At 42.6% G+C, this 27,246-nt stretch overlaps 1 protein-coding gene across 1 annotated transcript in view; it reads left to right on the forward strand.

The window, feature by feature from the left end:
* Nucleotides 1–27,246, forward strand: part of ITGA9 (integrin subunit alpha 9) — a 492,766-nt gene that overhangs the window by 389,510 nt on the left and 76,010 nt on the right. Inside the window, exons 20-22 of the mRNA XM_075826987.1 lie at nucleotides 23,575–23,654; nucleotides 25,245–25,334; nucleotides 26,674–26,782. Coding sequence (XP_075683102.1) covers nucleotides 23,575–23,654; nucleotides 25,245–25,334; nucleotides 26,674–26,782 — 279 coding nt within the window. The remainder of the gene's footprint in view (nucleotides 1–23,574; nucleotides 23,655–25,244; nucleotides 25,335–26,673; nucleotides 26,783–27,246) is intronic.

Genomic DNA, 27,246 nt, shown 5'->3' on the forward strand with positions numbered 1-27,246 from the left:
GCACTGGTTGTGCAAAAAATGCAAATAATTATGACAGAAAGGATGCAATGTAATGAAAGCTGCTGTGGCAGAGTTCTGATGGTGATCTCAGGCACAATATGATACAAGAAGCTCATTGATGTAATTATACACTCTATCACAGAGTATACACAAATGAAGCAGTTAAAACTGCTGTGATAGAGCTCTGATGTTGAGCTCAAACACTATGCCTTGCAGTAAACTGCCATTGATATTCTCAGCCCTCCTGATTAAACCCTTAATGCACCATGGCGTAACTGCACGTCATGGTGCGGGGGGTGAAGTATGGAGCGTGCTCACGCACAGAGCACTTCTCCAAACGCTGCGGGTGTCAGCTGTGTATAAAGGCTAATGCACATGACCGTGTGAGCCGCCTGAGTCCTGTACGTGACCCATGGAAAGATAAGACATGTTCTATCTTTCCACGGATCGGAGAATCTAGTCCATTTTCACGGACCCGATTCACCCTCTAAAATGAATGGGTCAGTGAAAACTATCGGATGCCGTGAAAAATTGCCTGAGTCACACTCGGTCGTGTGCAACTGTACTTACAGCTGACACCATGCACTAACGGCCAGTAACAGCAATTGCGGTGTTCCAGGCTGTTTAACCACTTAGATGTCACAGTCAAAAGCTGTTAGAAAGTCTCTCTGCTCTGCCTTCTTTCTGCTCCTTTTAAGTGCTGCCTCTGTAAAAATTAGAATACACCGCAATACATTAGTAACTCAGTGTATATTATGTGATCTGACTATCTCTGGTTCAAATCCCTTAGGGAGACTAATAAAAAGTCTAAAAAAAAAAAATAGTTAAATGAAGTTTTCAGTAGTGAAAACAACAATATTAAAAGTTGGAATAAAAAAAACTTTTCTCATTTATCCTCTAGTGTAGAGTAATAAATAAAAAAATAACCGAAATTGGTATCGTCGCTTCCAGAAAGGTCAGAACTATTACACTATAACATTATTTAACTTGCATGTGAACACTGTAAAAAAAATAATAAACTCTAGAAACGCTGTTTTTTTGGTCACCTTAGCGCTAGAATTTTTTAATAAAAAGCGATCAAAAAGTAGTATGTACCAAAAAATTGTATCAATAAAAACTACAGCTTGTCCCACAAAAATAAGACCTTACACCACTCAATTGACGAAAAAATAAAAAGTTACGGCTTTCAGAATATGGTGATACAAAACAATTTTTTTTTAACAAATAGATTTTTCTTTGTAAAAGTAGTAAAAGATAAAAAAAAAACAATATAAATTTGGTATTGCCGTAATCGTATTGGCAAGCCGAATAAATTTAAGTTGATGTTTTTAACACATGGGTGAAAGCAGTAAAAACCAAACCCAAAAACAAGTGGAGGTGTCACAGTTTTTTCAATTACACCCCACAAAGAACTTATTTTCAGTTTCCCAGTACATTATATGGTACTTTAAATGGTACCAATAAAAACTAGGGCTTCTCTTGCAACTATGAGTACTCCTGGTTCTTGGAAGGCTGGGAGTGAGAAACAAATGCTAAAAAAAGAAAAATGGCTTGGACTTGTAGGGTTTAAGCAATGAAAACTGCTATGTAGGAGTCTCTATCTTCAGCTCAAACACATTAACAGAGCTGTGTGAACTAAAATAACAAAGATGAGCAGGGAAAACTTCTGTATTGGAGCCCTGATGGTCGACTCTGATACTGAAGGTATGTGGACTGGTATTAAGTTAGTCCACATACACTTGAATAATGTATTTCAGTTTGCTTTGTAAGTAATTTTGTATTCATATTCATATAGTAATAACAAAAGGAAAGTTTTTGAAATAACATACTGTGTATATATTTTTTTTAACATAACTACGACTACTAGTAATAATAAAAAATAAAAAAAAATCCACCTATTCCTCATAAACACTATATCAATGTCAGGAATATTTTATACAGGCATTCCATACTAATTCATAATGATAAATTGATAAATGCCGCTTTTCCTTTTGCATGCTAAGTAAACTTAGCCAGTAGACAATATAGGTTGTATGAATTTATTTTTACTAGTAGATACTTCCTCTACTTGTAGTGGAGTAATAAATGTATCTTAAAACCTAATACCTTGTATCAGGGGTCTCAAACTTGGCCGAGTGAATGGGCCGCACATAGAAAAAATATGAAGTTGACGGGCCGCATTACTTTCAAATTTGATACAATACAAAATTACTGTTAATCAATTAGTTATTTGAACTACTATAACAATAATACTACATTACTATAACAATACCACATTACCATAATACTACATTACTATAATAATGCTACATTACTATAATAATGCTACATTACTGTAACAATACTACATTACTATAATACTACCTTACTATCAAGATACTACATTACTATAAAAATACCGCTAGTTACCACGTTCTTGTTTTTCTTCTTATGTTCTTGTTTTGTTCCTTGGAAGTTCGTTGTTTCTCTTTTCTGAAAAACTTGTGAACCAACAATTGGAAATAATTGTATAATATGTCTTGAATCCTGTGGATTCATATGTTGTTAAGTGTATTGGTTTAATAAAAACTTTTATTATTAAAAAAAAATACTGCTAGTTTTAAACTCACCAAAAATCCACGTGCTTATTTTAACATTCCAGTTTTCCCGTTTAGGTGTCGCTAAATGCAAACTGGCTGCTCAGTTGGCAGCGTTTGGCAGACACAAGAATGTCGAGATTGGGCAACTCTTTTTAGATAGTGCCATAGTACCCTCTGTAGACAATTCCACAGTGCCCTCTGTAGATATAGCCACAGTGCCCTCTGATAGTGCCACCCCCCCTGTAGATAATGTGCCAGTTTCCTCTGTAGATATGTCTATATATGGACCGTCACTTCAGGAGCTCCTCCAGCAGAGGAATCCCCGGCCAAAGCGTCGGCGATGCTCTGGCTAGGAATTATATGCCTAGAGGGTGCCCCAATGGAGCTAACTACAGGGAGGGGGGATGTAGCGCTGTCAACAGGGTGGGGTGTGTAGGGCGCTATATAGAGGGGGGGTTGCTATATCTACAGGGGGCTGTGTGGCTATTGCTCACCTACCACCAACGCGCCAGCAGCGCGGGAAAGGGACTGTGCTCCTTCATGACATCATGGTGTGCTCCTCCTTCGGCCTGCTCTCTCGTCTCCAGAGGGAGCTTTGGTGCCCTGCTGGCCTCAGATGACAGCCTCAAGGGCCACACGCAGTCCGCGGGCTGCGTGTTTGAGACCCCTGGCTTATATACTAGTTGTCACTGTACGTGGTGTAGACCCACTGGGCCGTACCGCATAGTGGGATAGCAGCTGGCCAAACAGGTACAATGCAATGTCTATAGTCCAGAAAGGGTACCTAGGGCAATGTAGACAGTTGTAATGGATTCAGGCTAAGATGAGGCTCCGATAGTAGACAGAAACCCGGCGGGGTGCGACACACTAGATGCAGCGGAGGACACAACACGACCCCAACTTTTGACGGCACGGTAGCACAGGATACAGGGTACAGGCAGCAGGAACGGGTAACACTGGGAACTGGAAAACACTAGGAGACCATTTGCAATGACAAAACTTTAGGTAACACAACAATGCTCAGGCAAGGACCAGGAAGTGAGTGCAGGCGTCTCTCAGGAGGGAGACGCCGGTAACTCACTCGTTCATGGCCGCGGCCGTTAGAGGGTAAGTCAGCGCGACGGTCCGCGACCATAGACGTTACAGTACTTGTGCCCCCTCTTCTTGGAACCAGAGCGGGAGAGAAACTTCTTCACGAGGGCAGGAGCATCGATGTTCTCCACTGGCTCCCAAGACCTCTCCGCTAGACCGAATCCCCTCCAATCCACAAAATAAAACGTCCTTCCTCCTACTCTCTTGGTGGCCAGGATCTCCCTCACCTCGAAAGTCCATGACAATCAGCCAGGAGCCACTGCGGAACTAGGAGTCCTGGAGTAGCGGTTCAGGACCACAGGCTTCAGCAGGGAGACATGGAAGGAGTTTGGGATCTTGAGGGTAGGAGGCAGCAGAAGCTTGTAAGAGACAGGGTTTATTTGTAGCAGAATCTCAAAGGGTCCGAGGAACCTGGGGGCAAACATGCAAGATGGCACCCTCAGCCGGATATTCATGGAAGACAGCCAGACCTTAGTACCTGGAACAAACTGGGGAGGTTCTCGTCTTCCAATGTCGGCCTTTTTTCTTCATGCGGTTAACCGCCAGCAGAATAGAAGATCGGGTCTGTTGCCATATCTGCAGAAAGTCCCTGAATGTATAGTCAGCTGCAGGCACCTGGGACATAGTAGAGACAGGAAGAGGTATTCGTGGATGTTGGCCGTAGACAATGAAGAACGGACTGGAGGTGGTGGACTCACTAGTATGGTTGTTATAAGAGAACTCAGCCCACGGAAGCAGCTGCACCCAGTCACCATGCTGCCTGGAGATAAAGTGCCGCAGATAGTTCTCCATAATCTGATTAACCCTCTCGACTTGACCATTGGACTGGGGATGGTAGGACGAGAAGTCCAACTTTACACCGAGGAGACCGCAGAGTGCTCTCCAGAACTTCGAGGTGAACTGGACCCCTCGATCCGAGACAATATGCATAGGGACAGACGGAAGATGTGTTGGACGAAGAGATTGGCCAGTCGATAAGCAGAAGGCAGGCCAGTCAGTGGAACAAAATGACCCATCGGAAAGTCGATCCACCACCACCCAGACCACACTGCATCCAGCAGAGAGAGGCAGATCTGTGACAAAGTCCATTGCAATATGTCGCCAGGGGGCATCAGGCAGTGTTTGGAGCAGACCAGCTGGTCTGGAGTGGGCAACTTTATTTGCTGCACACACCGTACAGGAGGAGACAAAGTCTGTGACGTCTTTGGGCAGCGTGGGCCACCAGAACTGACGGGTAATTAGGTCTCGGTTCTTACGGGCACCCGCGTGACCTGCCAGCTTGGAACTGTGTCCCCAGCGAAGGATTCTTCCTCTGTCTGCCAGACGTACAAAGGTCCTGCCCGGAGGAATGTCTCTAACTTGCAGAGGTTTGTCAGAAATGATACAGGAAGAGTCAATGATATTCTATGAGGACTCCACAGTATCCTCTGTCACAAATGACCTAGACAAAGCATCGGCCCACACATTCTTGTCAGCAGGTCGGTAGTGGAGCTCAAACTGGAACCGAGCGAAGAACAGCGACCACCTGGCGTGACAAGGATTCAGCCGTTGAGCCGTCTGAAGATAGATGAGGTTCTTGTGGTCCGTGAAGAACAGGATTGGATGAGCTGCACCTTCTAGTAGGTATCTCCACTCCTGCAGGTCCAGCTTGATGGCCAGCAACTAGTAGTAGCCACATACCACAGTCTTGCCTTTGGAACCTCTCTGGAACAGAAGTGTGCCAGCACCAACAGAGGAGGCATCGACCTCCAACTAAAACTGTAGGGACACATCAGGATGATGAAGAATTGAGGCTGACGTGAAGGCCTTCTTTAAGCTCTTGAACGCGGCCTCTGCTTCTGGAGTCCACTCCTTGGCATTCATGCCCTTTTTGGTGAGGGTAGAGATGGGAGCCGTCAATGAGGGGAAGTTGGGAATGAACAGCCGGTAGAAGTTGGCGAATCCCAGGAAGCGCTGTATGGCCCTCAAGCCTTGAGGGCGTGGCCATTCCAGGACAGCCTTTACCTTCTCAGGATCCATTTTGAGGCCCTGATCGGAGATGATATAGCCCAGGAAGGGTAGAGACGTTCTTTCGAACATTCACTTCTCCAGCTTGACATATAGGTGATTCTCCCTTAATCGAAGCAACACTTGGCAGACATGTCTCTGATGAGTTACCGCATCTGGGGAAAAAAATCGAAATGTCATCGAGATGCACCACAACACATACATAGAGGAAATCACGGAAAATGTAATTGACGAATTCTTGAAACACCGCGGGGGTGTTACACAGGCCGAAGGGCATAACCAGGTATTCGTAGTGCCCATCACGTGTATTAAATGCAGTCTTCCACTCGTCACCCTGACAAATCCGGATTAGATTGTAGGCCCCGCAGCATGGCCAGTGTAGAAAAAAAATTACCCCCATATGCGATCAAACAGTTCAGAGATTAAAGGCAATGGGTATCTGTTCTTTACCGTGATCTGGTTGAGACCCCGGTAGTCAATGCAGGGTCGGATGCATCCGTCTTTCTTTTTGACAAAGAAAAACCCGGCCCCGGCTGGGGATGAGGATTTGCGTATGAAGCCCCTCTCTAGATTCTCCTTAATATAGGTAGACATTGACTGGGTTTCGGGCAAAGAGAGAGGGTATACTCTACCGCGAGGAGGGGACGAATCAGGAACCAAGTCAATAGGACAATCATACGCTCGATGAGGTGGCAACGTCTCTGCCTCCTTCTTGTCGAAGAGATCTGAGAACTGCGAGTAGCAAGAGGGCAACCTTGCCAATGACTGATGCGGAGAAGTTTGAAGTGGATGGATATGCCCCAGACAGTGGTTGAGGCACTTGGGACCCCACTGGAGAACCTCTCCGGAGTTCCAATCCAGGACTGGGGCGTGTAGACAAACCCAGCAACACTGGTTGACGGCCTTGGGCAGGACAAACAGGGAGATGGGCTCAGAATGAAGGGCTCCCACTTGAAGTCTCAGTGGCTTGGTCACAGACAATTTTGGGTCGGGCAGCGGCAGTTCATCTACTGAAGCAACGATCAACGGCTTCTAGAGAAGGGTAGTGGGCAAGTGAAGAAGATCCACAAGGTCCTTGCGTATAAAATTGGCTGCAGAGCCAGAGTCCAGGTAGGCAGAGACTAGATAGGGCCTCTCACCAGTGACAATGGTCACAGGGATGAACAGCTTGGAGGAGATTTCTCTATCAAATGCTGTGTCGCCCAGGGTTGTCTCTCCAACCAATCTTAGGCGTTGGAGTTTTTTGGCTTCAGGGGACACAGACGCACGACATGGTCAGCGAGGCCGCAATATAGACAGAGTCCAGAAGTGCGCCTGCGCTGTTTCTTCTGGACCGATAGTTTGAGGCGATCCACTTGCATCGGAACTACGGGTTGAAGACAAGAGGGGTCGCTGGAAGTTGGGAGCCAACATAGGAAGTTTTCTCTCATGATGAACCTCTTGGGATCTCTCTCTGAGCCTCATGTCCACTGGGGTGTCGAGTAAAATTAGGTCGTCCAAGGTAGGTGGTAGATCACGAGCAGCTTGTTCGTCTTTAATCTCGGATGACAAACCATGCCAGAAGTAAGCTACTAAAGCCTCGTTGTTCCAGGACAGTTCCCTTGCCAGGGTCCGGAATGCGATGGTATACTTGCCCATGGAGGTGTCCTCCTGGCGAAGTTTCAGCATAGAAGTAGCTGCCAATGAGACTCGTCCAGGCTCCTCGAACACAGTACGGAATAAACGTACGAACACCTGGAAGTCTCGGGTGCCTGTCGTTCCCAGATTGGATTCGCCCACGCCAGGGCCTTGCCGGCAAGTAAAGAAATAATGAAGGCGATCCTGGCGCCGTCTGAAGGAAATGCTCTGGCGTGCAGGGTGAAGTGGATATGACACTGGTTAACAAATCTCCTGCACGCGCTTGTGTCTCAATGGAAAAGAGGTGGCAGCGAGAACCGAGGATCAGAACCGGTGCTGCCAGGAGGTGTAGCAGGAGGATCAGTCAGAGAAGCTGGAGCAGGAGCAGAGAAGGAAGGAGCTAGCGCCCCTAGTTGCTGTGCCATGGAGCCTACTGCCACAAGAAGTTGATCCTGTCGTGATTGCAGATCCTGCAGGTCCGCCTGCATGGCTTGGGAGGGTGGCAGGCCCTTGAATTGACCAGCAGGGTCCATGGCCTGAGCGTACTGTCACGGTGCGAGGTGTGAACCCACTGGGCCATACCGCGTAGCGGAATAGCAGCTGGCCAAACAGGTACAATGCAATGTCTATAGTCCAGAAAGGGTACCTAAGGCAATGTAGACAGTAGCGGTGGATTCAGGCTAAGATGAGGCTCCGATAGTAGACAGGCACCCGGGAGGGTGCGACACAGTAGATGCAGCAGAGGACACAACACGACTCTAACTCTTGACGGCACAGAGGCAAGGTAGCACGGGATACAGGGTATACGCAGCAGGAACGGGTAACACTGGAAACTGGAAAACACTAGGAGACCATTTGCAATGACAAACTTTAGGTAACACAACAACGCTCAGGCAAGGATCGAGAGGGCAGAGCCCTTTTTATAGTCCAGCAGCATTCTGGGCTGATTGTAGATATTCTGCCACTGTGCGCGCACTGGCCCTTTAAGGCCGTGCACGCGCGCCCTGCGGGAGACATTGTCCGGACCAGGAAGTGAGTGCCGGCGTCTCTCAGGAGGGAGATGCCGCTGGGAACTCACTCGTCCATGACCACGGCCGTCATAGAGTCAGGACGACGGTCCGCGGCCATAGACGTTACACTAGTTCCTTTAGTTTACACCTAATTTTCTTGACAATCTCACAATCCCACCACATGGTTTTTAAACACCCTTTTTCCCCAAAAAAATTAAAAGCAATTCAAATCTGAATTAGGAAATATTCTCTATAGTTTATATGGTACACTGTTTAAATTTGAAATCTCTTTCCCACTTAATCATATAGTCCAATTTATTTTCAGACAATTTATTCTGTTTTGAGTATACAAAGGATATTAATCCTGTCCTTGCCGGGTTTATACATTTTTTTTTCAAAGATTATTTCTTAATATATCTTTTCAGTAATCTTGTAGAAAGTGAATTACTTGCAACAACCCAAAATATTGATCCTGAGATATTTAACACTTTTCGATGTAATTATTAATCTTGTCAATCTTCCCACTGACTAAAAAAAGTTTTAAAAGATATTTTGTTCCACACCACAATATAGCATCCCATTTACAAGGTTTTATTGAGTCTATAAGGTTTTATTGAGTCTTCCTGTAATCCCACCCATAGTGGCGTATTTTTACCCTGACTTACTCTCATCAGTTGTGTAACTTGCACCGCTTTATAATTATTTAATACTACTGGTACAGTTAGTCCTCCTTCAATCCTCCTCCTATCCCCATCAATTACAATTTTTGTCGCTGCACAAATATGTTTTTCTTTTTTTAATAATAAATAATTTCTTTTTTTTTTACATTTCATACACATTTTTAAAGATTTTACTTACAAGTACTGAATGAACCTGTCTTACTTCATAAAGCCAAAATTCTGGTCTATACATTTTTTTAAAATTTTCGTTCATGTTTCAGTACATTATCTCTGGTTTATCTATATTGATACGCAGTCTTCATCGTATACCAAATTCTTGTAGTGTTTTAATTAGATTAAGGGGCTTAGTCAATATTCAAAAATTATTATCAGCAAAAAAGACTTAACTTGTGTTACTGCTCACTTACTTTAACCCCTGAGATATTGCAATTCTGTCTAATCTTTATTGCTAATTTTTCCATTGCTAATGCAAAGATTGCAGGCGACAGTGGACATCACTGGCTAGTGCCCCTCACAATCTTAATATCACTTCTTTTATTAGAAGACAATTTCATGCTAGCCTTGCATTTTAAGTATATACTGTATATTTAAAAACACCTACGATTCCTCACTTATACTTATTGCTTCTTATACTGAGTACATAAAGGGACAACTAATAAAGTCAAAGGCCTCCTCCATTTCAAATGCAACAATAGTTGCCTGTATTTTTCTATTATTTACAACCAAAATTAAATTCAAAATCCCCCTAATATTGCCAGGTTCCTGATGCTGTGGCACAAATCCAACCTTGTCTATACCTATTGTATGCCCTGTAATACTATTCAGTCTATTAGCTAAGATCACTGTCAATATCTTCAGGTCTACAGTATATTCAAAAGGCAAATGGGCCCAAAATTCTAAACATCTGTATAATCCTAATCTGGCTTCAGGATTACTGTAATTGAGGCCTCTAGGAACTCATCAGCTACTTGTTCCCCTTTTAGGATACAGTTGTTTAATTTAGATGGATTAAGAGTATCGTTGAATTTTTTAAAATATCTTGCTGAGAACCTGTCAGGGCCAGGCGCCTTAACCAGTTTTAATTTTGTATAGACTCCAGTATCTCAATATCACTAAATTTTCGTTTATTAAGATTTACAAATACTCATTTTTATATGAATTTGAAAATGTCTCCTTCCTAATCACCGCTGGTGCACTATACAACTTCTGATTATACATCTGGAATGCACCATGTGTCTGTCACAATAGAATCAACCCTAATCTTATATACCATATTATTATCTTCAACCTTTCTAAGCAATCTAGCGAGTGGTCTTTCTTTTATAATTGCATATTTATAATGTCTTATTTTCGGTCATCTAAGAGGTCTCTACTTTTACCGTTTCTAATTTGTTCAATTGCGATTTAAAGTCTCTAATCTGCTTTGTTAGATAAGGTGTGCTACACTATTTTTCTTTTAGCTAGCTCTAATTTTTCAATTTATTTTCTAGATAGGTGAATGTGTGGTTCATTTCATCCTCTATTAGCTCATTTACTATCTTATCAATCAAAAGCAATTCATTAATTCTCCAACCACTAATTATTTTCCACCCTTGTTCAAGATTCATTACTGATAATACCATATTGTGGCCCGACCAAGAACTTAATAATAATAAAAATCTTTATTTATATAGCGCCAACATATTCCACAGCACTTTACAATTCAAAGGGGACCTGTACAGGCAATATCAGACTTTACATAGTGACAAACCTAATTTACAATTCAAACAAGAGGAGTGAGGTACCTTCTCAAAAGAGCTTACAATCTATGAGGAAATAGGGGTGACACCAAATGTAAAAAGTTCTTGTTAAGTACAATGGTCCAGCCATCTTTTATATACTTGGGGTAGTACACATAAGGCTACATTCACACGACAGTGAAAAACGTCACATAGCCGTTTTCAGAATAGTGTAGTTCACACGGCTCTGTTCACACGGCCGTTTTTTTTAACCTTGCCGACACTCTGGCAAGGGATTCGACTCCTGAAGAAGCCCCTGGCGACACTATCCGTATAATGACAGTGATGTCAGGGGATCGTCTTGGAGCGGATTGCCCGGTCCATCTAGATAGTGAGAGTTGATCAGATTTTAATGGCTACATTCACACAAGCGTGACACATATACGCATTCAAAAAACGCGTGTAAATCTGTCCATGTGCATTGAGTTTTTGCATCATTGTGCTTTGCGTGTGGCATGTGTTTTTCACGCACTTGCAAACACTTTTTTTTCAATGTAATTGATGCGTGAAACACGGACAGCACACGGATGTGTGTCCGTGTGCTGTCGGTGGTATTCACGTACCCATTGACTGTCACACCACAGTGCCCATGTAGATAGTGCCGCAATGTCCCTGCAGATAGTGCCACAGTGCCCACTGTAGATAGTGTCCATATAGATCGTGGCAGTGCGCACATGGTGCCACATTGCCCACCTTAGTGCCACAGTGCCCACATATAAAGTGCCATAGTGCCCACATATAAAGTTCAAGTGTCCACATAGATAGTGCCACAGTTCCCATGTAGATATTGGCAGTGCCACAGAGGCCCATGTAGATAGTACCACACCCTGTGAAGATAGCGCCGCAATCCCCATAGTTATCGCCACACACGTCCCCTTGTACATAGCGCCACACGCCACCTTGTAGATAGTGCCACACTCCCCCTTTAAATAGCGCCACACACCTCTGAAGATCTCGCCACACCCCCCTTAGATTGGGCCACACTCATCCTATGTAGATAGCGCCACAAACCCTGTAGATACCGCCATGCACACCCCCTTGTAGACAGCGCCAGACACACACCCCTGTAGATAGCACGCCACACACCCCACCCTGCAGATAGCCGCATACACCCCCGTAGATAACGTCACCCCCCCTGTAGATAGCATTACACCCACTGTAGATAGCGCCAAGCCTCTATAGATAGCGTCACACCCCCTGTGGATAGTGCCACACCCGCTTGTAGATAGCGCCACACACCCCACCCTGTAGATAGCGCTACACCCAGCCCTGTAGATAGCGCCGCTGGGGCTCCCTCTAGGTGCGGAATCGATAGCCAGGGCATTGCTGACGTCACTGTCCATATATACAAATGTTTAGGAGTATGGGCAGCACAGCAGAACAGCAAAGCCTCCAGGGCAAACGGGTGCCGTCTTCCAGTAAATCCGACTTGAAGATCCCACAGTGTGCAGACAAGAACAAGAAAAAGAGGCAGCACTCCAAGTTGAAAATAGCAAACACATGGATTTATTCTCCCATATGTGCAATGAAGTAGTGCAAAGTTTCAGCTGTTCAATGCAGCCTTTGTCAAGCAGTAATACACCGGTGTAACAAGGGTTTTTATACAGCCCAAAGTGGGTGGAGTAACAGTGAAAATATTTACATATAATAAACTTTAAAAGTACAAAATAGAGTACGTATATCATGACAGTAACTTTAGTGGAACACACATAATGGTAATAAACGAATATCTGATCAGAATATATCGTATAAATAATGATCCAATGTCACTATACATATAGAATCAAAATACAGACATCACCTGAAATCATTAGTCATTTAAATCAGGTTTAAGTATGCAAAACATCTTGGCACTCACCCAAGCTGAAGACACATAGGGCTATGTATATAAATAGCACTCAAACTGAGCCTGATCCGGCATCTAAGTTATTTTGTTGCGGTTTCTGATATTTTTGTGCGGTTTCCGATCTCAATTGTAGGCGGAGGCATTCCTTTCCCCACTAGCGGAAAAAGACGCTTTTCCTGAAGAGAGGGCTTGACGCTCCTTTTTCCCCACGAGCGTTACACCTGTGTATTACTGCTTTACAAAGGCTGCATTGAGCAGCTGAAACGTTGCACTACTTTATTGCACATATGGGAGAATAAATCCATCTATTTGATATTTTCAACTTGGAGTGCAGCCTCTTTCTCTTGTTCTTGTCTGCACTCTGTCCATATATAGATAGTGACGCCAGGGGCTCCTTCAGGAGCGGATTCACCAGCCAGAGCGTCGCCAATGCTCTGGCTGTAGATTCCGCTCCAGGAGGAGCTCCTGACATCACTCTCCATATATGGATAGTGAAGCGAGTGGCTCCTCCTGGAGCGGAATCCCTGGCCAGAGTGTCGACAACGCTCTGGCTGGGGATTCCGCTTTTGTAGGGTGAACCTGACGTCACTGTCAATATATGCACATTTTCAAATTCATATAAAAATGAGTATTTGTAATCCTTATAAAAAAAGGTAGTGATAGTGAGATACTGGAGGTTATAAAAAATGTCAAGTTAAAGCGCCTGGCCCAAACAGGTGGATATTTTAAAAAAATTCTAAAATATAAATTTTTTTCCTTGTCGTGTGAATGTAGCCTAAGCCAGTCACCAGCCAGTATCTTTGTATGACAGATATAAAATGCATTTGGGTGCAAGGAGTTTGGGGTTTACTGCTGAATGAAGGAGTCAGGTTCTGATGATTAATGTAAAAGGGGGACCAAGGAAAAGAGTCAGATAAGGGAATGTTATAGGCTTGTCTAAAAAGATGTGTTTTTAGGGCACACTTTAAACTGTTGATTTGGGGAATTAATTTGATTGTCTGGGGTAGCGCATTCCAGAGGACTGGTGCAGCACAAGACAAATTGTGGAGACAGGAGCGGAAGGTTCGGATTATGGAGGATGTTAATCTAAGGTCGTTGGCAGAACGTACAGCATGGTAGTGTGGTAGAGAGATGAGGGAGGAGATGTAAAAAGGTGCAGCGCTGTGGAGAACTTTGAGTGTGAGAGTAATAAGTTTGAATTTTATTCTGAAGGGAATGGGCAAACTGGGCATACCAAATGGGCATTGGTGTACTGGTTGGTCAGAAAGATGAGCCTGGCTGCTGCATTAAGGATAGATTGGAGAGGGGAGAGTTTAGTGAATGGAAGACTGATTAGTAATGAGTTACAGTAGTCAAGACGAGTGAATCAGAGCAACATTGAGAGTTATGGCTATTTCCAGAGTAAGAAAAGGGTGGATTCTGGAGATGTTTTTGTTGTGAAAGTGACAGGAGCGTGCAAGTGATTGAATGTGTGAAGTAAAGGAAGGTTCTGTGGTCAAAAATAACTTTAAGACAGCAGGAGTGCTGCCTAGGACTTATGGTAGTACCACACTTTGAGATGGAGACATCAGGTTTAGGTAAGTTAGTAAATGGTGGGAAGACAAGAGGATCAGTTTTAGGAAGATTCAGTTTCAGATAGAGAGAGGACATTATGTTAGAGACAGCAGACAATCAATGGTGTTTTGTATTAGAGCGGGGGTGATGTCATGTAAAGAGGTGTATATAATTGGGTGTTATCAGCATAGAGATGGAACTGGAAGCCAAATCTGCTGATGGTTTTTCCAATAGGGCTGTGTAGAGAGAAAATAGGAGCGGACCAAGGACTGATCCCTGTGGAACCCCGATAGCAAGGGGAGGAGGAGAAGAAGTAGAATCAGCAAATGATACACTGAACGAGCGTTCACAGAGATAAGAAGAAAATCAAGAGGGAGCAGTGTACTTAAGGCCAATAGAGTGGAGCATATTGAGTAGTAGTTGGTGGTCTACAGTGTCAAAGGCTGCCAATAGATCCAAAGGAATGAGTAGATAGTAGTTGCCGTTAGATTTAGCCATCAGGAAATCATTTTAGACTTTAGTAAGGGCAGTTTCTGTGGAGTTTAGAGTGTGGAAACCAGATTGTAAGGGGTCAAGAATAGAGTTAGTAGACCGAGCGTTCCAGGAGTTTAGAGATGAAGGGGAGATTAGAGACTGGTCGGTAGACAGCAGCCCAGGACAGGCCAAGAGATGTTTTTTTAGTAATAGGGTATAACCGCATGTTTAAAAGAGGAGGGGAAGATTCCAGAATAAAGAGAGAGGTTAGTCAGGTGACTAGTGACAGCTGGGGAGAGGGACTGGACGAGGTGTGAGGGCATAGGATCACTATGGTAGGTAGTAGAACCACCAGAAGAGAGGTGCTTAGTGACTTCTTCTGTTATTGGGTCAAATGCTGAAAGGGAAGAAGAGAGTGTACAGGAGGGAAGGGGATCGATGTTACTAGGGGACTGTGAGATAATATCATCCCGGATGTTGTCAATTTTAACTTTAAAGTAAGCAGCCAGGTCTTCGGCACTGGGATTTGTGATTGGCGTCTGCACTTTAGGACTAAAGAAGGAGTGGAAAGTATCAAAGAGTATCAAAGAACATGATACATGTTTTGAAAATGGGAGTTTAGGGAATCTGGATTCAACAGCTAACTAAAATCATATCAATCCTCAAATAACTCGTATGCGCTGGTGAGAAAAATGTGTAACACCTAACCCTATCATTATGCTCTCCACCAATCTTAATTATAGGTCCCCTAATTCCTTCTTATGACCTGATGATAACCTTTTTCTAAATTCGATCTGTCCATATTGGGTGACAATGTTAAATTGAAGTCACCACACCATATTATATTTTCATATGATAAATCATTTATGTACTTCAAACTAATGCCCTGAAAGGTTTTGAATGGATTTTCTGGTGGAACATATGAATTAATTATAAATACTTTGTTATTATATAATTATTCTATTAATATAATATATCTGCCTTGTTCTTGAAAAGGAAATGCATTTTTAATTAATAATCTGTGTTTTTTTGCGGTTGCTGAAAATTATTATTTTTTTATACATTTAATAATTTGGGATATGAATCTTGAGAAAAGTGCGTCTCCTGAATACATAATATATTAGGAGATATTTTTGGGTAAAATGCAAAAGTTACTTGAATTGAAGCCTTTCACATTATATGATGAAATTCTACACTTTCAAATGAAAAATAATTGCTATAGATAATGTCCTCCATCGGATACATAGTACATGGAGCAGGAAAGAAAGGTAAAAAAAAATTACAACTAAATGCATAAGAATGGTTACCCTCAGAAGCAACACATTTCCTATCAATATCTATCTCACTTTTTCTATATTGCTCAAACATTACCACTAAGAGAATGACAACATGTTTCCCGCATCCCTAACTTCGGAATCTAGCTCATATTCTAACTTTGGCTAACCTAATATATTAATATATAGAACTATCAGCTGACTCCAACCCAAAAAATAGCAATGTTTCACTACAGTCCAAGAATTTTGGACCAAATGTTCCTTCCATTTTTATTCCTTCCATGTTCAGAACATCCTTTGTCTTTTGTGGTGTTCTGACTACAAAGTTCTAGTACTTAACTCTAAATCTCGAAGAGAATGAAAAGCCCCAACTGTACTTTATGAGGGCTTTCTGTAGTGCCATAATGACAACTTTAAGTGCACGTCTGTTACCCAAAGTCACAGGAGAAGTGTCACAAAATATCTGCCTTGTAGCAAACCGATCTAGAAAAGTCAAACTTTCTATGGCAGAGAATAATAATGAATCTCTAATTTATGTATAATGGAGCTTGGCAACCACATCCTTCACTTGGTTTGATCAGATTGGTTAATTAACTGGTTTCCAATGTGTGACGAGTATGCTCGTCATGAGCGGCAGGATGCTGCCGCATCAGGTCGAGCATACTCGTCCTGCAGATTGCGTGGGCACGTCGAGGAACCTTGGATCTCCACCATTAATTCGTTGTATGCTGTGATCAAAGCTGATCTCTGCATTTAAAGGGGAAGAGTGAGGGGGTACTCCCATTTGATCACATCTCAGGGAATCCCTGGGAAGTGTTTGACGCCCATACCTTTTATTGACAGACAGCCCAGGGTCCATTGAAGGACCCTAGGGCTGTCTGACTATTTCCTTTTGTTAGGGCATACTACTGGCTTTGTGATATCAGTACACAAGCTATTGTACTGGCATGTAGATATATGCCAGTACATTATAGTTTTTAAAAAAATAAAAAAAGTAAAATAAATAACAAATAAATGTTAAATTAAAATATTCTGTAAAAAAATTAAAATAAACTTTATTAAATATGAGTCCCAAAACATAAAATAATATGTAACAACCTAAACAATACATGTATTGCATCACTTATGATGATAGGTGTATGCTGTAAAAAAAACAAAACTGCGGCGGAACTGATTTTTACTGCATTTTTACAAAAATAAAAATTTATATAAGTTAAAGAGGCTCTGTCACCAGATTTTGCAACCCCTATCTGCTATTGCAGCAGATAGGCGCTGCAATGTAGATTACAGTAACGTTTTTATTTTTAAAAAACGAGCATTTTTGGCCAAGTTATGACCATTTTTGTATTTATGCAAATGAGGCTTGCAAAAGTCCAAGTGGGCGTGTATTATGTGTGTTACATCGGGGCGTTTTTACTACTTTTACTAGCTGGGCGTTCTGACGAGAAGTATCATCCACTTCTCTTCAGAATGCCCAGCTTCTGGCAGTGCAGACACAGCGTGTTCTCGAGAGATCACGCTGTGTCGTCACTCACTTCCTGCCCCAGGTCCTGCATCGTGTCGGACGAGCGAGGACACATCGGCACCAGAGGCTACAGTTGATTCTGCAGCAGCATCAGCGTTTGCAGGTAAGTAGCTACATCGACTTACCTGCAAACGCTGATGCTGCTGCAGAATCAACTGTAGCCTCTGGTGCCGATGTGGCCGACACGATGCAGGACCTGGGGCAGGAAGTGAGTGACGTCACAGCGTGATCTCTCGAGAACACGCTGTGTGTCTGTGCACTGCCAGAAGCTGGGCGTTCTGAAGAGAAGTGGATGATACTTCTCGTCAGAACGCCGAGCTAGTAAAAGTAGTAAAAACGCCCCGATGTACGCACATAATACACGCCCACTTGGACTTTTACTTTAAACACGCCCACTTGGACTTTTGCAAGCCTCATTTGCATAAATACAAAAATGGTCATAACTTGGCCAAAAATGCTCGTTTTTTAAAAATAAAAACGTTACTGTAATCTACATTGCAGCGCCTATCTGCTGCAATTGCAGATAGGGGTTGCAAAATCTGGTGACAGAGCCTCTTTAAACGCTAATGTATATGTACCGCAAAAAAACGGCACCAACATAAAGTACAACTAAAAAACAAAGCCCAATACAACTATGTCGAACAAAAAAATATCATGGTTTTGACCGCCGGGATGCAAAGAGGAAAAATCCCCAAAAATTGTTCTGGTTCTCAAATCCAAAATTGGACTAGTACTTACCGGATTCAACACCTTGTGAATAAGTTTAACCTTAACTACTGACTGATCCAGTAACAAACAGAGTTTGAGGAAGGATCCATTTAAATTTATAATATTTTCTGGAAGACCTCTGTATCTTATATATTTTTATATTATAACGTCTTGACCTATGTTCCAAATAGTCCATCCTTTCATCACGTTCCTTTGAGACAACTTTTACTGAGTCTATAGCAACAACAAGCCCTTCCACTTTATTTTCTAAAGCAGGCCATACACATTAGATATATTTGCGACCTAACTCACCGATTTCAACGACTAAACAACCATCTAATGTCTATGGCGGGGGAGAGAAGGGTCGGACATGTTGAATTTCAACATGCCCAATCCTTTGATTCGTTAGTAGATGGTTAGTAGAGGTGTCTGACAGTGGCCTATTTTCTTCTACTTTTTGAAAACACATGCATGCTTGGCCGAGCGCACATGTGTATGGGGAAGTTGGGAAGAATAGCTGTCACCACTCCCCTCTCTGTGTTTTCTGTCAGTCGCCAGAGCTATCTGGTATGGTTTGCGTGGGAGACACATGATCAGCACGTTCTCCCGCTCATGAGTTCCACATCTCTTTCCCTCTCTCTCAGTCAGCCTGCAAGCTGTGGGAAGGGAGGATGAGCACGTTTTGTGAATCTTTTGAAGGATTTTCATTTAGTTGTTAGGAACGTTGCAGCGATTCTAGATCTTACCAGATTGTTTATCAGTTTCTATCTTACCAGATTGTTTATCAGTAGTTGGGTGAGCAAAGTTTGTCTGGAATTGAGCTGTACATAATGTATTAATACATGCTGCTGACTGGCTTCTATTTAAATTCTGTATAGTAACTTGAGGTTATCAGTTTGGCTTTGGATCACATAGAAACTCTTGAGTTTTGACAGATTTTATTGCTTTGTTACAGAAGTGGTGTGTTTTTTGGTTTTTCTAATCGTGTCAGCAGATATATGAATTGCACATTTGTTCCTTTTAATGGCTTATTACTGTATGGTAGCATTCCTATTTTAGTAAAAGAGTGTAAATACATGTGTGAAATACTCATAAAAATAACACAAAGTAACAGTAAAGGATATTATAGCCTATTTTCAAGCTATAATGGCATTAAAAGTCAACAGCTGCCAATAAATTATACAGTGTATGTGTGTGTGTGTGTGTGTGTGTTTGTGTGTGTGTGTGTGTGTGTGTGTGTGTGTGTGTGTGTGTGGCCTTAGGATAGATGCCGCCCCATGCAAATTATCTTTCGGCGCCCCACCCCATCATAAGAAAATGCCCCATAAAAAAGTATAATGCCCCCCCACAGTATAATCCTCTATATAGTACGCCCCCACACAGTATAATGCCCCTTTAGTGCCCCCATACACTATAATAATAATATTTCATAATATAATACATTATAAAACCTTCAAGGACACAGTATTTTGTCCTCTAATTGTGCCCACACAGTATTATGCCCCCTAAGTGCCACACACAGTATATTGACCCCTGTAGTGCCCCTACACCGTATAATGTCCACATAGTGGCCTCCACACAGTATAATGCCCCCCTCCCCTGGCTGCCACACACAGCCCCCCCTTGTAGATAGCCCTCCATGTGGACACTGCCATACAGCCCCCACCTCCCACTTGTAGACAGTGCCCCCCAAAAAAAAACAATTGCACTCACCTAGGCTCCGTTCCCACGACGAAGTGAGCTTCTCCACGACGGGATCCATGCGTAGGCCGGCGTGATCCTGTGCCTAGTACAGAGTTTCCCAATCTTTTTGGACACGAGGCACTCCTGGAAGAAACAAATCCTCAGGGCACTCCTACCAAAAATTGTTTCAAGAAAGACAGAAAATGGCTAAAAACAAGCACTACACTCTTAGGATATGTTCACACAGAATTTCTTGTAAGGCAGAAAAAATCTGCCTTGAAATTCCTTCAGAAATTTTGAGGCAGATTTTGAATTGACAGTGTTATTTGACATTTTTTTGGTGTTTTTTTTAAGCCGTTGAAGCTAATGCAAAAGATGCAGGCAAAAAAGGACTCCAAACGAGCGCCGCAGGCGTTTTCTGCCTCCTATTAATTTCAATTGGAGGTTAGAGGTGGAAACCACTTGAAGACTATCAGCCCCCCACTCACAGTACAATGACCATCAGCCTGCAACTCTCACTAAAATGACCATCAGCCCGCCACTCACAGATTCCCCCTCTAGATAGTGCCACAGAGCCCATTGTAGGTAGTGCCACACAGCCCCCCTGTAGGTAGTGCCACACAAACCCCCTGTAGGTAGTGCCAACCAGCCCCCTTGTAGGTTTTGCCACACAGCCCCTCATTGTAGGTAGTGCCACACAGCCCCCCATTGTAGGTGATGCCACACAGCCCCCCTTTGTAGGAAGTGCCACACAGCCCCCTTGTAGATAGTGCCACACAGCCCCCTTGTAAGTAGTGCCACACAGCTCCCTTGTAGGTAGTGCCACACAGCCCCTTTGTAGGCAGTGCCACACTGCTCCCTTGTAGATAGTGCCACTGTAGCCCCCTGAAGGAGCGGAATCCCCCTGTGGATGTGAATTCCTCTCCTGGATGGTGTGCTTGATGTCTCTGTCCATATATGGACAGTGACATCAGGGGCAACTCCTGAAGCTGAATCCCCGTCTACAGCATTGCCGACACTGTGACTGGGGATTCCACTCCAGGAGAAGCCCCTGACGCCTCTGTCGCCTCCGGTCACAGCGTCGGCAATGCTGTGGACAAGGATTCCGCTTCAGGAGCTGCCCCTGATGTCACTCTCCATATATGGACAGAGTTATCAAGCACTCCATCCAGGAGCGGAATCCCTGGCCACAGGGGGATTCTGCTCCTTCAGGGAGCTACAGTGGCGCTAGTAGATAGCAGAGCAGGGAGATACCTCCCTGCTCTTCTATAGTGTGCAATAGTATCTGTGTCCTAAGCATGCAGATACTATTGATTGTGGCATCGCTACCGCTGTAGCAGCCACAGCGGCTGCTAACAGTGCCACTGGCCGGGGGGGGGGCTGTCCTGACGGACGGCACGGGCGTCCTCATGCCCGGTTTCGCTGCTAGCTGCTATGGCTGCTACAGCAGTAGTGACGCCACTGAGACAAAAAGCGCCCCGGGCGGAATGACAGCTGCTGAGTCTCCGGGCCCAGGCGCTTCTGAAACAAGCAGGGGAAGGGAGCCAGCGCAGCGCCCCCTTCCACCTGCTGGAGTGATGCACCCTGTGCAATGGCACAGGTCGCACACCCCTAAGGGCGGGTGTGTCTGTGGGTGTCAATTTGGTAACAATTCTATTTAGCCAGTCTTAACTAGATCTGTCACAGCAATGGCCAATATGCCACTTAAGGGGATAGCAGTGTCTATTCTCTGTCCTGTGATATTATTATCGTTTAGCTTTATTACTGTGTCTTACATGTCATGTGCTGTGACATCACTGCATCAGTTATTACCATGCTTGTATTACCATGCTGTGTTTATTGTCAATATGCTGTGATATCACTGTGGTCCTTAGCCGTTAGCTGTGACAACACTATGTTTATTATCTCTGTTACATAGTTACATAGTTTGTACGGTTGAAAAAAGACACATGTCCATCAAGTTCAATCAAGGGATGGGAAAAGGGAAGTAAAAAATTTCTACACATAAAAGCTTATATTTTTTTGTTCAAGGAAATTATCTAAGCTTTTTTTAAAGCCATCTACTGTCCCTGCTTTGACCAGCTCCTCTATTCCATAGATTCACAGTTCTCACAGTAAAGAAGGCTTGTCGCCTCTGCAGATTGAACCTTTTTTTCTCCAGATGGAGGGAGTGCCCCCTTGTTTTTTGAGGGGGTTTTACATGGAACAGGATTTCACAATATTTTTTGCATGTGCCATTAATATATTTATATAAGTTAATCATGTCCCCCCTTAGTCGTCTTTTTTCAAGGCTAAATAGGTTTAGTTCTTTTAATCTTTCCTCATAACTTAGATTCCCCATGCCCCTTATTAGCTTCGTTGCTCTTCTTTGTATTTTTTCTATCTCCGGGGAATCCTTTCTATGAACTGGAGCCCAGAACTGAACTGCATATTCTAGATGAGGCCTCACTAATGCTTTGTAAAGTGGTAATATTACATCCTTGTCCCGCGAGTCCATGCCTCTTTTAATACACGACAATATCTTGCTGGCCTTTGAAGCAGCTGATTGACATTGCATGCTGTTATTTATTTTATGATTTACAAGTACACCCAGATCCTTCTCAACAAGTGAATCCCCCAGTGTAGCTCCCCTAGGACATATGATGCATGCAGGTTGTTCGTACCCAGGTGCTTAACTTTACATTTATCTACATTAAACCTCATTTGCCAAGTGGACGCCCAAACACTTCGTTTGTTTAAATCCGCTTGCAATTTACGAACATCTTCCATAGACTGAATATTACTACATAGTTTGGTGTCATCTGCAAAAATAGAAATAGTGCTATTAATCCCATCCTCTATATCATTAATAAATAAGTTTAATAATAGTGGTCCCAGCACGGAACCCTGGGGTACACCACTTATAACCGGGGACTATTCCGAGTAGGAATCATTGACCACTACTCTTTGGATACGGTCCTTGAGCCAATTCTCAATCCAATTACAAACGATACTTTCTAAACCTATTGTCCTTAATTTACCCATTAGACGTCTATGAGGGACAGTGTCAAATGTCTTTGCAAAGTCCATAAACACTATAACCACAGCGGCCCCTCTGTCTAGGCTTCTGCTTACCTCTTCATAAAAACAAATCAGGTTGGTTTGACGGCTTCTGTCCTTAGTAAAACCGTTTGGCTGTCACTTATAATAATATTTTTTGTCACATAAGTCTGTATATAGTCCCTCAAACATTTTCCCCACAATGTATGTTAAGCTTACTGGTCTATAATTACCCGGGAAAGACCTAGAGCCCTTTTTGAAAATAGGCACCACATTTGCCCTGCGCCAGTCCCTTGGCACTATACCAGTCACTAGAGAATCTCTAACATTATTCCTGATCTGTAACATCACTGTTTGTATTATCTTTGTATTATAATGATGTGTTTATTATCACTGTGATGTGACATCACTGTGGTACCAGGCCATTAGCTGTGCTAGCACTCTGTTTATTATCTGTTCACTGTTCTGTTACATAATCCCTTTTCTGTAACCTCATAGTAGGCAATAACTGTTTTCTATGACTTCACAGTGTTTACTATCCATGTGCTGTGACTTCACTTTTCTGCATTATCGCTGTCTTTTTAAGCTTGACTTATGTATATTTAAAGGGTGTTTTTATTTTAGAAGAAATGCTCATTTTGGATATATTTGTACCGGTAAACATCTCAAATTCAGAGTTAAAGTTGCCTTTTATTCCCTTCATAATAGTATGACTTCAGTGTGATCTTTGATACTAGCCACTTATCTGGAGAAAAGGAAGTTCTTCAGTTCCTGGTCACTGCCCAAAGGTAAATTAATATTTACTTTTAACTTCTAACACTATTTCTAGCCATTATATGATTTGTATCTTGTATTTTGTTTTAGCAGTTTTCCACCTTGCAGGCTCTATCTCTTATTCTTAGTTGTCTCTGCTATCATGTATTTTATAAACTGCACACATAGAAGAGGAGAATCATGCCCTCCTATCGTTACCTATCACATATAGGTGTGCATGTGTATATGTATATATATATATATATATATATATATATATATATATATATATATATATATATATATATAAATAAAAGCTACAGGAAAGAGGACATCATACGGCCGTAATGAGTAGTGTAGCTGAGAATCCAGCACTGGGGTGACATATAAATCTTACTGCAGCATGTTTGTGTCTTTATCACTCTGCTTCTGCTCCCCCCTCCCCGCTTCCCCATATACTTGTATGTGCAGGCAGTGAAGGGACACACCACCCACCACCTTCTGTAACCAGGGGAAAACTTTTACTTGACAACAGGGGGTGGACAGCAGATTACAGGAAAGGAGACACCTAGTGGCCGTAACTTTACACAGAATTTTTAATGGATAAAACAAAAACATTTTGTCAGAAAGAAAATTACAAAGTTGATATATATATCAGATATATTAGATAAGCATAAGTTGTTTGAAAAGCTAGTGTCCATTCAATCATTAGCTACCTCATTTGTGTGGGGGGAAATATCCTTTCCTGGCTATCCCAACAGGCGCCATCACACCAGAAAATAATTACATCAGAGCAGATTCTAATTGTTCCATGTATGGTTATCTTAATTTAGATAATTTTATGCAAAGCATTTCAATGCAGTCACAGTATTTATTTATGTGAAGAATCTAAGGTTTTCTCTTTAGTTCTCAAAACTAATTATTGACGTCATTGGTAGGAATCGCAAACCCGCACATGAAAACTCTTGACTGATGTTTTAAAGGTTTATCAAAACCATAGGTACTTTAATATATTTAATATAAATTATGTATTCATATTATAATTGTAAAAAGTGCTATAGGGATTAATATGCTAAACACTGCATGTGGAGTCCACACTGCAGTCTTGTTTTTTCCTTAAAGGGGTAGTCCACGCACTGACAACTGATGACCTATCCACAGGATTGGTCATCAGTATATGATCGGTGAGGGTCCGACACACGGACCCCGCACCGTTTAGCTGCTCTGGCTGCCGACTACTGCATATCGACCATGCTGTAGAACTGCAGCTCTGCTCCTATTCACTTGAATAGGAGAAGAGCTGCAGTACTGCAGCTCGGCCACTATTCCGTGACTGGAGCCATCTCCTTTCGGCATGGACATCTGGTGCCCGGCAGCAGCTGGAGCAGCTGATCGGTGCGGGGTCTGGGTGTCGGGCCCCCACGGATCATATATTGATTAATTATCCTGTGGATAGGTCATCAGTTGTCCGTGTGTGGACAAGCCCTTTAAGGATTGTGGCTCCTTTTGTAACACATTTTCAACCAATGAGTTACATATGTGAAAGTGTATTGTACATGATATGGAAAATTGTAGTTACATTAAATGATTGATTGTTTCATTCTATCTCCCCACCGCTATCCCAGTGGAAACCATGAACGATTAGAAACTTTACATGACAACACCCTCATTTTGGCTGTGCCCCTTAAGCATGAAGTGGACTCGTCTATAACAGGGTAAGGGACAACCTGGCATTGCACACTAATAAAAGGAAGTATACCGTTTTCATCCCAGTGGAAAATCACATTCTTTTCATGTTTACATATCAAATTTTCCGGCACCAGCTTTCATCCAATCTCAGTTCTCAGGCTGTAAAAACAGGATATATTATAGTTATCTTTGATGCCGAGTTCACAACTCTTTCCTATAAGAATAAAAGACATGTATTTATTTACTTAGTGTTAATATGAATGTTTAACATTTAGTTTGATGCACAGTATTTTATCATCACAGTAGTAACATCAGGAAAACTTTGAGATCAACATTTTCCCACAGCTTCATGTATATTGTAGTGGGGGTGTAAATAAAAGAAATTACAAGTGCCTCAAAATGTCCAATATATTAAAAGAAAACTAATACTATACCCGATTTATCCTCTGGTTTGTCCATAGAGGTTGTTTCTCATCTTCCCATTTGCATAGTTGTAAAATTTATCTCTGTGTAACAATGCAGATTTATGTAGGTTTTAGTAAAACGAATGGTTTCCACTTACGAGTAAGTACAATAAGATACTCAGAGGCCATCTTAATATTGTTTACATACTGTATATCATTTAGGCTCTTATATAACGTAATTTCTTTTTTTCTACTATATAAGCAATCTTTTATGGGCACACAGAGACTTGTATGTTTCTAAACTAGTCATGATGCCATGTTGATGATTTAAAGGCTTTTCTTCACCTTGCCCGTAGATGCATAAATTCTAAGTTTTACCATTGACTTCAACTCCGTCGTTTTGCCAGACCCAATAGTGTAGTCGACTACGCTATTACTTCCGGCAAAACGACGGATCCGGTGCATAACAGAGACAAATGGAAACCATGGGCACCGGATCCGTCACCATTGAAATCAATGGTGATGGAAATGGAAACCTCTGGTTTCCGTTCGTGTCAGTTTGTGTCTGTTCAGGGTCCCGTTCTGACGGAATGCACCGATGGAACATCAGAACGAGACCCCAACAAAGATGTGAACAGAGCCTTAAGTTGCGTTACTTACATAAGAGCATTACCAAAGCCTGGCATAGACGGGAACCCTTGCCTCACCTGGCAGTGAGCTGCATCTCATACTTTAAGGAGCACTGGTGTAACGTGTGCGCCGGATGCATTTCCCAGCATATACGTTAAACATAGTGCACAAATGCAGTGTGTACTTAGCCTTATCTAAGCTATAACAACTGCTAGTGCAGCATAATTCACCATTGATGATTGTATTATTAATGTATGCACCTAATGAGTCATGTATTTGTGTCTGCTATGCACATCACACATTTATTTAAGTCTTTTATTCTTTTATTCAGGACTGTATCCCCTTCCTCCTTTGTGTATGGTGATACATTGGATGCCTCGAACTTCATTCTGCTCCTGGATCTGGAATGTCATTTCCAGCCCCTTAATTTCACATTTCAGGTCTGCTTTATTTTGTGGCAAACACAGTTAAAAAGTATTTGTGTTTATTTTAGTCGGACATAGAGTACTGTAAATCATGAGTAAGGCTGGGTTCACACGACCTATTTTCAGACGTAAACGAGGCGTTTTATGCCTCGTTTTACGTCTGAAAATACGGCTACAATACGTCGGCAAACATCTGCCCATTCATTTGAATGGGTTTGCCGACGTATTGTGCAGACGACCTGTCATTTACGCGTCGTCGTTTGACAGCTGTCAAACGACAACACGTAAAAATACAGCCTCGTCAAAAGAAGTGCAGGACACTTATATACATTATATGCAGGACACTTCTTTCAGACGTAATTTGAGCCGTTCTTCATTGAACTCAATGAAGTACAGCTCAAAATTTACGGCTGTCAGAGAAGCCGCGCAAAATGCGAGGAGGAGCAATTACGTCTGAAACGAGGCAGCTGTTTTCTCCT

This window comes from Rhinoderma darwinii, chromosome 5 (assembly GCF_050947455.1).
Source record: "Rhinoderma darwinii isolate aRhiDar2 chromosome 5, aRhiDar2.hap1, whole genome shotgun sequence".
NCBI classification, from domain to species: domain Eukaryota; kingdom Metazoa; phylum Chordata; class Amphibia; order Anura; family Rhinodermatidae; genus Rhinoderma; species Rhinoderma darwinii.